The 16,167-nt window shown below is 33.2% G+C and overlaps 1 protein-coding gene across 2 annotated transcripts in view; it reads right to left on the bottom strand.

The window, feature by feature from the left end:
- Nucleotides 1-202: 202 nt before the first annotated feature.
- The window catches only part of LOC108906407 (protein decapentaplegic), a 62,268-nt gene continuing 46,303 nt past the window's right edge, over nucleotides 203-16,167 (bottom strand). For both annotated transcript variants that reach the window (XM_018709641.1, XM_018709642.1), the window contains exons 2-3: nucleotides 10,762-11,065; nucleotides 203-2,229 (exon numbers count right to left, since the gene is read on the bottom strand). In XM_018709641.1, coding sequence (XP_018565157.1) covers nucleotides 1,352-2,229; nucleotides 10,762-11,053 — 1,170 coding nt within the window. In that variant the 5' untranslated portion in view covers nucleotides 11,054-11,065 and the 3' untranslated portion in view covers nucleotides 203-1,351. The remainder of the gene's footprint in view (nucleotides 2,230-10,761; nucleotides 11,066-16,167) is intronic.

Genomic DNA, 16,167 nt, shown 5'->3' with positions numbered 1-16,167 from the left:
TTTATTACCAGTTATTTACTAGATATTGCTGATGTAATTCAATGCTAGTCTGTACTTTGTTACGAGTTTGACTATTCTGGCATTGTGTTTATGTGCGTTTTTTATACCCTTTTGTTTAGAGAATTTGATTTTCATTTTTAATGTATCATATAAAATCAAACTACAATTTATGAATAAAATATTTTAATATATACAGTTTGTACAAAAGCTTACATAATTTTACAAAATAAGTATTAGCTTATTTCCATTTACAATTTAATCTGTACAATATGCACATTACTATCAATAATCAATAAATACTCCTTATCCAGGTACTAATATATTACATTTGACTCAGTTGCATAGACTTGTAGGTACAGAGTGGACAAAAAAAGAGAACCATTTCATGAACACCGACTTTAAAAATCCAAATAACGAATAATCATTCAGAAATTCAACCCTTAATTACAAGTTAACAAAACTAAGTAAGACTAACACCACAACAACATTTTAAAATGTTTCTAATTTTTTGTTGCTTCCCTGTACTGTATTAACTGTTAACAAGTTAATAACGAAAACGATATTCACGTCCACTGCAACATTGAAGACTGCGTGGCTCACATCAGCCACCAGCCACTGGTTAACAGGTTAAGTTAGCAGTTACGTGTATAAATAACAGTGCAGTTAATTTAGAACATCGGTATGTTTCTTTCTAAGTGCATTTGCAGTACCTAATCTTGGTTAATTTTTTATTTTTACGAGATACAAATCTTAGTCAGTCTCTCCTTGTCCTTATGAGACAAGAATTCTTTATGTCACATATAACGAGACATAATCGTCAACCCTAGTATGAAAGTAAGTACCAGTTTTTAATTAAAAAAACGGTTCACATTGCAACTAGGCAATTGGTTTAAATTTTGTCTTCATACTGTTGCTGTATATGCGCTAATAAAGATAATTTTGGGTAAGTTTCTCAATAAAATCTTTTATTCCCTCTGATATTCTCTTGATAAGGCGTTGTCTTGAAACAGTATGAACAAAATTAAGCATCTAATTTTCGTCAAGTAGTAAAACGGTTCCAGTTCGCTTAAGTTTTGAACTTTCGCGAAGCAGTCGAGGCATTGTAAAAACGATTGGGGCATTTAAAGCATTCTAAAGTAACTGCACCGTTTAAAGCGATATCAAATTGCAACCCTTACGTTCGAATTAAAATTACAATCACAGATGAGAAGACAAAATAGTCAGCTGCACACTTGGAAGCGGGTTTCACCCTGTGCACTGAAACGGTACTTGTTTCACTGGGACAACTGTTCGCGCTACGGTAGCCTCGAGTTCTAGATCACAGACGCGGTTACAGAGACGACAAGGGCCACTACCGGCACCCACAACCAATCACAACCATTTCTTTGTAGTTCTTCAGGACGACTTTGTTCTCGTCGTCCAGATACAACATGGATATCGCGTTGAGTTGCGTGGGCACGCAACACGTTTTAGGAACCTTGGTAGGACTCACTGAGTTCATAAGAGTCTGTACGATGGCGTGATTCGTCGAGTTGAGATGCTCCGGCAGGGGAAAATTGCACTCGCCTTGGCAGTGGTAGGCGTCGTAACCTGGAGGTGCTACGATCCAGTCGCTCCAACCTACCTGGTTGAAATCCACGTACATTTTGTGCCTGCTGCAAGGCTCACGTTTGTCGTCTTTCCGCTTGTTGTGTCTTTTGGCGGCCCTCCTCTTGCGCTGGATCTGCAGCATCTCCGCCCCCGTCTTCTGTTTGTTCTTCCCGTCGTCCGTGTAAGTGAACAGTAAGGGTTGCACTATCTTCCAAGAGTTATCGTCTTCATTTTGACTCCTCCGTAATCGAACGTGCTTCGCTGGCGTCGTCTTGTTTCTTCCGATTCCTGAAACGGAAATGAGGATGCCGTGGTTGCTTCTCGGATCCTCGATCCACCTTTGGGCTGCCGGGAATACGTCCAGGCTTAGGGTGGCGTTCCTTCTCGTATCTATGAGTTTGCTGTCGATTACCCTCGTTATGGCTCCGTGTTTTCCCTTGACGCCCGGTTTGACGATGTCGATGACCAGGAGCCTCTGGAAGTGCGCCTTCCGGTGGTCTTCTTTTGCTATCCAGTCGATCACCTTGCGATTTAAGGTCAGTTCCGCCGCTTGCAGTTTTTCTCCTTCTGGGAGACTCGAGAGGTCGAATTTCAACCGAAATTTGTGATGCCCCGGAAACCTTAAGTCTATTGGACTTTCTGAAAAAGAAAACATTACATTAATAGCAGTTCTTTGCGTTTGGAAGGCGTAGATACTCTTCACATTACTAGTTATTACTATAGCTAAGTCTAAAAAAAAATTAAATTTGCTTTCCATTTTTAAATAGCTTTAGAATGTTTTTTTCCATTGTTTAACAACTTGTAGAGCTCCACAAACGACTGTTATTACGTAGAAACCGTATTACTTAGAGATAATATTTTTTTCCGAAAAAGGTGTCTATCAACGGCCTACCAGGTGTGTGCAGCAAGTTGAAGTACACTCACTGATTGTTTACAGAATCCTGTCAATTAATTTGTTTACTTCCAGGTGTCACGAGTGGCAAGTGTGTATTATTTAATTAATATGGAATATTGTATAATATAATGGTCGTCCCACTTTCGCTACTAAACGCAACAACAACGGCAATTTTAACACATTGCCGTGGTAAGAGTTAACAAACAAAAAATGCTATATAAATCAACGGTCTGTTTGTAAGAAAGTTTTTAATGCTCGCATGGAGAATGGCGGATCACCTAAAAAGCTTTAAAGAGACTTTTATTGCTGCCGATGTTAAAACGAAATATAAATTTTAAGTAAACAGATAAATCACTTTTACGGCAAAAAATGTTTTCTTAAAATATTATCACCGACTGTAAATTGTGACCTTTTGATGCAATTTTTGTCGGCAAAGGTTACTCTTGAAAGGTTTACGAATTATAAAAATTTGTTTTTCAGAATTAAACAAATATTTGTATACAAAAAATAGTTTCAGAATAAACTAAATATTTCATATTAAGCGTGTAATATTAACACTTTCTTCTAAGTAGCAAAAAAATTAAATAGTAACATTGAATAAGTTTCTTGAGATTTAAATAAGTTTTACAGCCTTGCTAGTCCAGAACGAAGATCCACTTCCAAGGAATTATCAACGACAGCGGTTGGAGACTATACGTTGCCTTGCATAAAGACATAATTCGCACAACTCTTGGGGCAAAGGTACCTGTCAGCATTTGGAGCAGGTCTATGATTAAATCTGTCGAATCATTCTTTGAAATATCCCCCAATGCCGCCTTATTTACATTCACATATTCGGCAAAATGTTACTTGATCTCATATTATCATAGTTTAACTTGATTTGTCAGAAAATCGGATTCTTCTGTAATAATCCACATGTAAATATTAATAGAATAGAGCCTCTTTCAAGATCCGATTTAAATAACACCCACTTATACTGAGTTTAATTAGAGAATTCAAGGGACATAGTCAAAGTATAAATGTTTTATATACGTCAGTGTGTGATTTGGGAAGAATATAAGAGAATTTTTTGGAAAACGTTACTCCTCATTGTAGAAATACTTTATTATTGTTAAGTAACTTTAATGCAGTTATAAAACTCTGAATTCTATTGCCTATAATTTGTTAAAGGTATTGTAAACGATATTGACTTAGGCAAAGGAGGGCATTTTTCTTTTGGCTGCATTGGTGTCCAGTAACGACTGATGCTGGCAAGCCTTAACAGCCATTGAAGACGTGAATGTAGGTAATCATTGCCAACTGATGTCAGTAGATATCAACACTTGCAGAATGGGTTGCCTACTCTTCCTCTTTTCAGCTGGATCCATGATTCCAAGTAAGATAATCAAAATATGTCCACAAAATTTCGTGGATATTCAATAAATTTCCCCAGTTGGATCTTTCTACTACCTCTCTTAACATTAGTAAAAAAATATATGTAATCTTAGTGATTTTGCTGCATCATGGAAATAAGTTGGTATAGAAATATGATAAAAATTTCCGCAATCTTATTGTAGCAGTTGGATATCTCAAATTCGACTCCGGACAGCATTTCCAGGTATTAAATAAATAAACTTTTGCAAATAGAGAAATTCGTGTCAACGCTCTTCTCTTAAAAAAAAGTCAACAGTAGTTATATTTTCAGTTACGCGCATATATGGTGAAATATTCATAAATATGGCACCATTGCCGCAGTATTAGTGACGGTATCACGATCTCAGTTCCAGATCAGCTAGTGAACAGATCAAAGATGTAAAGTAGGGCGGGTTTTATACGCGTATGAAGGCCTGACCTCACACCATAAGCGTAGAATAGATTGGACCATTGTTATTAAAAATAATGTAAATACCGTCATTACGTGTATAAATACTTGTTAGCTCTAAGTTGACGGTATTTGATGAAACTGTAAAAAGTGTGTGCTCTTGAAACAAGGTTTTGACACTCTCCAATAAATATAGACTTGTGTAATGACGGCACCATGTCTCTCCTGACACGAGACAAGACTAAGTTGTTGGAAATATCACATTCACTCTTCTCTGAAATGCGAATGAGTCTTCTGCGGATGTAGCAGCGTTCTTTGTACAACGCTATCTTGTTTCTTATTTTTGGATCTGAGGTCAAAGAAGTCATTTCTAAAGTCCCAACCAAAATCTTTTTTTGCCTTAATAGAAAATCAATGCAAATGTATCAGCGCGATAGCATGGGAAAATTATTATAGACTACTTGTATCTCTCACTGAATTATAGTTCTACATTGTAAGCTCCAAGCATTCTTTTTTATTCGAGTGGGCCAATTTCCAAAATAGAGTCTTCACGTTGAATGTATTATTAATTTTAAGCTAACTAGATAAAGTTTCTGAAATTATTATTAATCTGATTTATCTTAGAAACATATTGTATGAGCTCTTGGATGCTATGCTGATGGATCATTAACAGCTGCTGTTTTTGAATTTTAAGAAAGAGGAAACATCTAATTCTTGCTTCGGACGTAAAATTTAAAATAGATCATAAATTAAAATATCCAATAAATAATTTTTAGAAATATTTCAATACTAACCCCGTAACACACGACCAAAACTTAATAAACCCTCATTTTCGGCATAAAGTGGTTTATTTTTCGAATAACAAGATCAATTATCTCATTGAGGGCAGTAGACTTTCGAAAATGTGTAAATAAATAAATTAAAACAAATAATCTATTAATTTACAAACGCCAGAGAAATACTAGTGGATACGCCACTGCGTAAAAAACACCTGATATACCTGTGTTTCAACATACCGCAACTATAAATAAAATAATCGCCTGGTAATTATATTATCTATCTCTTAAAGCTTTTAGAGGTTGCAATAATATTACTCGAGCATAATAGTACTCTAAATATATTTGTAGAAATCATCTGAATTAAACAATTTATATGCTCTTATATGGTACTTGTAAATTACGTAAAATATTCGCAATTAACAAGTATTTGTAAATATATTTACTGTCTGGTGGCTGTGCATTCAAATATCTGCTGTCAATGGACAAATTTAAGTCGTGGAATTTTTTAAAAGCCAAATTCATTTCCTGGAGGTCAATCATTAAATCTATATAAAAAATATTTTTAAAAAATTGTTCCTACTCTCTTTCTACCAGTTTTATTTTTCGTTGGATGTATCATAATTGTTAAACTAGTTTCCAATAGTATTAATTTTAGTTATATTAAAATTTTGGTACGTTCTTTTATTTTATATATTAAAAAAATAGCTTATATACACATGTTTATTGGCAATTCGTTATAAGTTAGGTACATACAAATCTACCGCGGTTTGTGTTTTTTCTTATTATGTCTGATTTTTTATTCTACATATTTTAACTTTGACTAATAAATTGGGAAATTTATCAATTTCCAATAATCGTTAAATATAAAATTTCTTTTTATATTTTGGCGATAGTTCATATCAACTGTCATCTTTTCAAAATGAAATTCATTTTATCAAAATAATAATTTTTTGTGACGGAAACTATAAATTTTGTGGCACATTTTCTCTCATTCATTCGTATTTTTAATAAAATTAATATGAATTCATTATCAGTAGACATAAGCACTTTTAAAATGTAATATTTTAATGAATTTTCATCTTCCTTGGTATTCAAAAAGTCGTAAATACAATTTTGTCATGGCAAAATTCTACCTATTCTCTATTTCAGTTCGTTGGCAATCAATGCAATTCCTTATCTCTTATTTCTAAAGAAATCTGGCGCCTATATAGGCACACTGCAAATATTACTGGCGCCTTTGGGGCTACTGTTTTGTAGGAAAAATAAGTATCTGAATGTATATGCTTTCTCTCTTTAAATAACTTTAGTTTAAAAAATCATCATTATTTCAAGTACTAAGACTACTTATTAAGATTATTCTAAAATAACCTTGTAAGATGCATTTTGTTAAATTCTTTTAGGATATAAAATATATATTACTGAAACATCTTGTATATCCTTTTTTGCGATCATATAGTAGAAAATACTAGTAAGCTATTATTGAACTAATCTTTTTTTGTCGTAATTATCAAAAGAATTTGTTACACCAAAATTAAATGTCTATATAGCGAAACAAATGAAAAATTCCTTGCAGAATCGATTATATCCTTTGATTAAGTAGCAATATACATTGCAGACATATTATCAGAACATGTAGTGCCGTTAGCTTCTTATGTTAGCAATAACTTATTAATTCCTGATAACACAAGGAGCAACGTCGTTGGCATAGTAAGTGAATACCTGACGAGGTAAATATGAAACTTTAAATTGGTCTCTACGTAGTCCTGACCTCATTCTATCGAAGTTTTAAGCAAATGGAATCGTCTCGAAAATCACTTTCTTTAACAAATGTCAAGTGTCCAGTAAAATCACTGAATTTAGAGTATAAAAATATATTAAAGCAATGGAGTAAGAAACATGTTTTTGTTACAATAAGATGCGACTAACTAACACTGTCCTTCTCCTTTTATTTACCAATAAAGAGAGTTATCGAGTCATCTGATCTGGTTAATAAAGGTTAACTAATGTTTAAACTTTAAACACAAAAATAATAGTTACTGTTATAGCAACCATAATTTTTATTTATCAGGCTACTGTGATTGAAATATGAAATTATATTTTTTAGAATGCTTGCAACTTCTAAACAAAAACCAATCGGACTATGTTCATATAAGAAAAAGTGTTTGAAATTAACCCAGCTTCTATCTGTCAAAGTTTGTCATAGAGTTTGTAGAACACCCTGTATAGTCTCCTTAAGTTAAGGTTTAGGTTTTTATAACTTGACTTTGTCGTTAATTTTGACCATAGTAACATTTTTTACTCATTTGCCACCATTAAACCTGCCATTAAATTAAAGTTTTCTAATTATATTAGTCTTATTTTTTATTTTGATTAATTTTACAGTTTTCCAAATGTTCGGTACCTTTTTTAGTTTAAAACATGCTCATCCTTGAGGGCGACATTTCGGCAAGTGTACACCAATGCGGTTTTATGGTAACCGTTAAATGAATTTTGACAATCACCGAAAATGCTCTTTGAGTGCTTCGACAGGTAGGTAATGAAAAAGGTGGGTAGGTACAATAAAACCAAGAGGATGTTAACCGACCGCCTATCGTTGTTAAAATAGTACTTTTATTTAATTGTTAATTATTGTACCTAACGGCTTCTTAACGGTTGCACAATTTTATCACTTACAGACTGACATTCGATCGAACAGTTCACGATCAAAACAAGAAAGTATATCAAATGGAAAAGTGCTGTTCATCCTCGGTGTACTTATCCTTGGGAAGGTTAGTAATTAGCTTAGCATTAAAGACCCTCATCAAGACCCTGCAATCGTATTTTCGGGGAAAAATAGAAACGCTGTTGAGTTTGCAGTGCCATTTTATTCTCATTAAGGACCGCTTTCTTGACTGTTTAGGTATTTGCCCGTATCATAGTGCGCAACAAACTTAATGGCGTTGCTCATAAAATACAAAGTGTAGCAGCGATGTTAAGACAAACTTCAAAGCAAAGAAAAAATTATGCAGGTTTGTAGCAACACTCTGTGGATGAGAGGTTTGGAACTAACAGGAAACTCATCAAGTGCATTTCAAGCCGAAGAATGATTAGATCGTGAAATCTATCTGTCGAAACAGGATTCCTGTCTATTTTTATAAATCGCCAGGTGTGATATTAACAAGAAAAATTTCGTAACGTGAAATTCCTGGAATGTCTTTGATTAATCTCTCCGTCTCGTTATTAATGGTCCCCAAATAAACTGCCTTTACAAGTGAATTCATTATTCGGACCGCTGAATACGATTACGCTATCGTGTACTGTTCACTGCTTTTTCTCCATTACTACATAACAGTGTGTGGGTGGCGCTGCTTTAAAAAATATAGTTTCAAAGAATTGTTGATGTTTACAATTTTAAAAGATTCCAGACAATAATAATAATTATGTATTCTATATAGTTCATTTATATTCATATAGAATTCTAAAGATATAATATGCCTCGTCGGGAAACAGGGCACGTATGCGATAGTAGTAATAAATACCGCTAAATTAAAAATTGGTACATAAATATGTTTGATTCTGATGTGAGATATGATTGTTATTCTCAGACAAAGATATCTGGCATCTGCCAATGTGTAGAATTAATGCCCAAACACTGTCGCTTTCGGCTTTATTTATCGAACTACAAAAGTTTTCCATTATCACGTATTCCATCTATATCCACAATATTACTAGGAACTTTTTTAAGAGTAAACAGTTAAAAATAATCATGCGAAAGTTGTTATAAAAATTAATTAACATACACAAGCACTTCCAAAAAATAATAAAAGGAGATAATAAACGTTGACATAAAACTTAAAAAAACAAATCTAACGAAACAACTATTTGAAAATCTATTAATCGCATTGAATGCCGTGTTTTTCGTTCAGCAGTGCGTTAGAGGATAAGCTATATGCGATTACAGGGTTGTCAACAACGCTGACAAGTTAAGTATAAATATTAACAGGCGCTTATAAGAAGTTATTCAGTGTACTACTAAGGAATTCATTTGTATTCATCATGTAACGCGCTTAAAATGGAAAACAATGCACGTATTTGATGTATATATACTATCAGATTACTTCGCAATTAGAGGTTGATACACATAAATATTTCTAATACTGTATAGTCTCCATATGGCAAACGCTAATTTAACGGATTTAGTATTCCAAGGAATTTTTTTGATGTTGTTAATGAAAAGGTCCGTTACGTCATACGATTATTTCTGTAACGTAAATAATAACGAATGTTAATACTCGATGTGCAAGGTGATATATTTCAGAAATTAAAACTTCATAAAGTGAAACCTTTGTTTCGTCACATAAAAATGAATATCTGGATATGAATATGGCAGTTTAGCAAGTTTAGAATGTGGATCTAAAGCCATGATACAGCCTCAAGTTTCTGGAAAATGTAACATTTATGAAAATACAGATGTTTAGGTAAACAGTTCATTGAACCGGTATATTTAATGCAGTTATTTAATTCGCGGCGTTTCTTCTACCGAAAATTCAACGTAATTTGCGCACAATCTCAGCTACACACTTTCCGTACTTGTAATGAATTTTCACAATCAACTCTCGCTACGCTCTCTGCATTTCATAGGAAATTTAGAAAAGGCTTGTTAATCTAAAATCGATTGGAGTTATAATATAGACATAGAAGTTATAATAAGGACATAGTCTCGATGATAAGGATGTCTATCATGTCTCGAATTAAAAAAACACTGCACAATAAGAGACCATTAAAATGGCGTAAATAGATTTTTTTGTCTATTTTTTTCTATTATCAAAAGGAAGAATGCCATTTCGTGGAAACTTTTTATGTATTGCCTCATGGAATCCCAGTTTTATTGTCCCGTGTGTTTCGTTTTCGATTTATAATGATCAAATTCACATTTCACATCCTTTTAAAGTACATATTGAAATTATTTTACATTTACCTTGTTAGTAAAAATGAAGGGATTATCACATATTTTAATGTAGTGTTTCTTGGAATTTTAATTTCATTATTCCAATATTGAGTGAAACATCACCATCTAAATTAGGTAAGCAAATCCTTTGTTCAACCAAAATGAATCACGGTGCATTATAAAATTATTTTAATAACATCCCATACATACTTATACCATTAGTCATTAATTAGAAATTAAAATAAATTTGAAGGACTGCTAGCTGGAACTGCTAATGTTTAGAAATGGAAATAACTTGGAAAATATACAGGGTGTGATCCAAAATAAATCAAAATGTTCCTGTCAATACGGAACAACTATTTTTGATACAAAGGGCATTCAAGAGATTTAAATTGTTTCGGGTACATTTCCAGAGAGAATAATTAAATGAAAATTATTTGTACTCTACTGGCTTTTGCTTGTTAATAGTAAAGTGATGTACACACAAAAAGAATAAAAGTTACCTTGCAATACTTTTTTAACAAATATTCGTTATGAATAAAAATATAATTTTATGTGGGGCAATTAATATCATCGCGTCTACCTAAAAATTCTAATGACTAAAGTATTCTCGGAGAAAAAACAAAAATGAAAAAAACTTTACCAGCCTGTATATCAAAAACAAGTAAGAACGGACCTTTGTTACTAGGAACTTGTTTTATTTTTGGATGTAGAATGTTCTGACTAGGGATAGAAGATACGTTCTATATAAGTAACATACATCACCTACCAATATGAGTAAAACTCCTTATTGTGTTGGCACTTCTCGTGTGCAATCCCTTTTTTGGTATCGACGCTGTCTCGAAAGGAAACCCCGTCTGCTTCTCGTACATTTGTATCAAGGCTTGAGGTATCACTATTTTGGATTTGTCTATTTTAGGCCGAGATTTAAAACCGAACAGAGACAGCAGGCTCGCTTCTACTTCAGCCAGGGCTTCTTTGGGTAGGTTCGAAGACGACGTCCTCCAACAGCACTCGAGGATGGCCAGTATCACCAGCCAACACATATTCCTCAAATTCATCGTAGGTTTAACCTGGAACAACGGTAGAATTAATAAATCATCAAATTAAATAGTAAGTATTGTTATATTTTGACAAATTATGTTTGTTATGTCGATATTATACTTGTCGCCACTATTGGCCGCTTTTGGTCCTGCCAATTTAGAAACATAAGATATATAAGATAGAATGTAGAATAGAAATTTCCTCACTTTATTAATCTGTATATTTATAATGGTGTCTGCGAATTTTTGATCTTTTGAGAAGAGAATTCGAAAGTTGAAAAGATACCTTCGTAAAAGTTGTCTAGAATGGTAGACAGAATTTTTTTAAATAATACTGTCGGCAAAAATATCAGCAGAATAGGCAAAGATATCGAAAAATATGTAAAAATGAAGTAAAACACTGATTGATAGCCTGAATGTTTTGTTAACTGAATACTTTTTTAAGGAAGTGCTACTAATTTCAGAAAATAATTAAATTAAATGTTGTATATGTTATAAAAAATACCTATGTATCGATTTAAAAAACATTATACCGCTGTAATAAATAAAAATGAATGTTAGTTAGTTATGAACGTAGTATACAGGGTGTCAAGAATTGATAGTCATTGTTTTAAGTGGTGATAGACTGTACCCAAACAAACAAATATTATACGATATAGGTCTTGGCTGCCTCGCATTACAGTGTGCGCAAATCCTGACAGACAGCACGACGCTTATTAGGTTGTTAACCTTAACCTTCATAGCAATACATTTTATTTATCATTTAAATGGACTGAATCACACAAAAATAAAACAAATGCGAACACGGTATAACGTAAAACACAACTTACCATACTTTTGCGCAAACTCGCTGGAAAATACCTGGATTTACGCATATTTGTTACGCTGCGTCAAAAATCTAATCCAAGTCCATCTTCACTTTCAATTTCTGTGACATAAACTTTCCATGTGATGTCAAATTGAAATCAACAGGATTTAAATCTGGTGGTCGGGTGGGATAGGTGTAAGACCCATTTATTCTTATTCTTGGAACGTACTATTTAAATACTAGAATTTGGTAAACTATGTGAGCTAGTACACCATCTTGAAAATACCTCATACTGGCTGATATATTTAAAGATGTTTTCTCCTTCAAAAAGTTATAATAAACATCTCCTGGTAACACATATGGGCTTATCAAAGTTTCACCAAGTATGTCAGACCAAACATTTACCTAAAATCGACGCTGAAAATATACAAAGTGTGGATTTTCTTCTGTCCATGTGTGTGAGTGTTATGAAAGTTCCAAATACGTTCCTATAACAACACGTCGGTTATCATTATTCAAGCAAAACGTGTGTTATTGTCGTTTTTATTTACGAGCACCAAAATCTCCGCTGGAAATTTTGTGGACAGGTGCTTAAGCTCCGTGAAAATGGCATGGAGTTTCCCGGCTATGCTTGGTGAATCATTTTCCATTTTCCACAATGTTAAGGGATCTGTTCCTCAATATTTACCTATCGTTGCGAGCATCAACAAATGTCCATCTGTTTGGTAGAAGACTTTGAGCAAAACCAGTTGCATAAATATGCTTTTTGCGAAGTACGATGGGTGGCTTCATGAATTAGTAATACATCAAGACATTCAGCGTTATTCAACATGATGGGTTAGTTATTCGGATACTAATGTTGTATAAAGCCAAATACAAAACAAAAAAATAACAGTTAAATGAGATAACCAAAAACACAGAACGCACTCGACCTGCTTTCTCGATTACCAATGCTGCCAACTCTAACAATACAAAATTCCCAAGGCTAACTAGCCTTTTTGTTATAAATTATCCTATGAATTTAAAATAAAGGATTTTAACTGAAATTACCTCATGTTTACTAAAATGAATTGCACTCCTGCGATTTGCTTGTGATGGTTTTTCTTGTATGTGGAAGGATGTTAAATATTTTATCATATTGAATGACCCTTCACCGTTATTTTTGTTTTACTATTTTTTATTCTTATTGTTTATAAACAGTTGTAATTAGAAAAATGTTTACTTTTCTCTTAAAAACTGTTCGCATGTTGCGTACTTGTTTGTTTGGGTGTCATCTGTTAAAATAATGACCTTTACATCTTGCCGACCACAAGAGCGCCAAAACTTTACAATTCCATTATTTCCCTGATGTGTACTACGTTGCAAACTACTTACATTTCCATACACAACACTAGTACAACAAACGTCGGTCTCTTCTTTGCAAACTCTGTATCGTGTACTATCGTAGAATACTGTTTCAAATCATTTAAAGTGCCGACAAAAAAATTACGTATTCCCGACAGTGAAGCAATTTCAAATTTAACAAGGACCGCGGTTTTTTTCATGATTTATCTCAACTTCCTTGACGTTAAATGATTTTTCTACCGAATGTTGGTACATTATCTATTCCTGCGACGGTCAAAACAGATTTACGCTGACACTCCCGTGAAAAATGACGTACACTTGTGTTGTGAAATTCCATTCCATTTCTCTTATATGTAAATTCGAGAAACACGTTCAGTTTACGTGGATTGTAATTCCGTAACAAAAACAAGTAAAAAGAAGTAACAGTAACAGCAGTGATTTACATTACGGCTATGTATGTATCAGTTACTAATTTAATGTCGACAAGGTTCTCCTAAGCGTCTAACAAGATCTAATGCGAGATATTGCAAACAAAGCATCGCCAGATCCTTTGGAATAGAAATATATTTAAAAATAATATCAATAATAATAAACGTCCAATGCAAAATCTAATCCAAGTGTTTTCTGTTTGCCTTGAAGAAAAATTTAAGGGCAAAAGCAGTTTGTGACATTATTAAAAACGTCATAGATTTTTTGCATAAAGAAGCTTAGTTCCAAGAGTGAACTTCTTTCTTCAAGCTTTTTCAAGTTAAGTTTTTCAAAAATGTATTGCTCCTAAAGTTTTGTTTAAAGGTCTTGAAATTAGAGACTTAAAGCTTCAAGATACTGCCTTTCGAAAATCATTAAAAAATTTACGATTTTTTTTTTCAGTTGTGTATTTTTTGTGTCGGTGTAAAATTTAGTAAAGAATTTGAGTAAGGGCTTGTATAATTAGATGAATTGACACGGCTTAGTGTGCGTCTTAAACTTTCACTTAAAAGACAGTTTTTTTGAAACCAAAAGGCCAAATGTTCCTTGCAGAGTTTGTCAAAGAAGATTTAGGAAGGCAAGTGTATTTAGACAGCCACCACATACTCGTCGTACAACTTTTCAGGTGCTATTCGGAATCATAATTGACTATTAATTCTAACGGTTTATACTAGCAGATGATAATTTAGGAATATTGGAGAAACAGTTTCCATAATTACATAAAATATTCTTTCCCACGTTTTATGTGAGAAATACTCGTCTCGTATCGGAGAGATTCCTTTACTCAGGCACGCCACACGAACTTTTCTTGAATTTTTTTACATACTTATGGTCATGAAAAATGTATGGTGCTGCCGAGATTGAGATAATAAATATTCCCGTTTGCTTGTTTTGATTGCTAACAAACAGACACTGATGTACAGGGATACTCATGTAATAGTCAACCCTTTTAGTTTATCCTGTTAAGTTTCAGAATTTTTTTTTATGAAAACAACAAAAACAAACAAAAAAAGTCAATTCAATGTTGCATTTCAAAGATATAGGTAATTTAAACTTGTATTTTTTAAAACAAAACACCCGGTATATATACAGGGTGTTGCGGAAATGGGTGCAAAATGTTTTGGCGACGATGATGTTCTTCTGTCTATCGTCTTTTGAGATAGAGGGCGTCGAAGATGATTTTTTTAAATTAAATTTAATCCAGAAAGAAAAATTGTATTGCATCGAAATTTGGTACCTACAGATAAGTTTTCGACATGCTAAATTCGTAAACGCAATATACTTTTCCAAAGTCAATAGACTTTTGCTCCTCGATGTACTGGTTGGGAATACAAGGGCCAAATAAGTTTGAATCACGAATTTAACTCATCAAAACGGTATTTTGCATCTATCAACATAATGTTAACGGGCTGCCCATAGATTAAAGAGTTACCTTAACTTAATTAAAAAAACTAATACATTTTTAAGAACTAAGAGGTTTTTGAAAAAATTATTAGACAAGTTATTGACAACGTCTATATTTCAAATTGAAAGAAATGACTTTCTGAAAACATATAAAAAAGTTACGTCCGGAAGAAACAGAGCACCCTATATAAGCAATCATACAGGGTGTGGCGTGTATAATCTATAAAAAAATAAAACTACAGTTTCCTGATAATATTTGTAATAGAAAACTCTTATATGAAAAAGTTCTATTTTCGCGTTTTTTTTTTGTAAATTAAAGTTCATTTATTCAATGAAAATGAAGGCCGACCCTGTGTCATTTATTAAAAATTTTGGAAATGTTTTTATGCGACCCGAGAGATGCAACCTTATAATTTAAGTCGGTATAATCTAATAATAGAAATACTAAAAGAAGGTTAGGTTATATTGTCAAAAAATTTGTGCAGTCAACTGATTTTGTATTTGTACTGAATTCATTAATCACTTAATTATTAAATATTAAGCAGCGTTCATCGACCCATCAGTGTTAAAATGTGAAAGATTGCAGACAAAAGTTTTTATTTTGTAATTTCCCGATAGTAGGTAGTAGTGACACTGTAATTTTTATAAACAAGTAAAAAATAAGAATAGCGTGCCGATTACATTAATAACGAGATTCTTATTTCTTACTTTGCTTAATTTTTTAGTTTGTGCACAAACTAGTTTTACAATGAACCGAGAAAACAATGCATTTACTATTTTCATGGTGCAGCCGGAGAAAATGCGCTCGTACCATCCTACAGTGCGTCCAGCGATTGCGAGATACGGGAAGTGTTATTTCATTCCTCGAGGAGAAGGACGTGGTCAGCAAGTGAACCTTAATGTTGAAGATGCAGTGTTGGAAAATCTTGACGAAGACCCCACAATTAGTACTCGACGACTCGCACAACAAGTAAGAATCTCATCTCTTATCGTGATGAAAGGAATTTCCATTTCCGGTGTACTTCTATTACAAATATCGTAAGAAATATCGTTTATTTTTTATAGAATATACACACTACACCCTGTATATTGAATACTGATCTGCAAG

Source organism: Anoplophora glabripennis, unplaced genomic scaffold (assembly GCF_000390285.2).
Source record: "Anoplophora glabripennis isolate ALB-LARVAE unplaced genomic scaffold, Agla_2.0 scaffold47, whole genome shotgun sequence".
Taxonomy (NCBI): domain Eukaryota; kingdom Metazoa; phylum Arthropoda; class Insecta; order Coleoptera; family Cerambycidae; genus Anoplophora; species Anoplophora glabripennis.
Note: the sequence above shows the minus strand (reverse complement) of the source record. Positions and strands in the feature narration are given on the sequence as shown.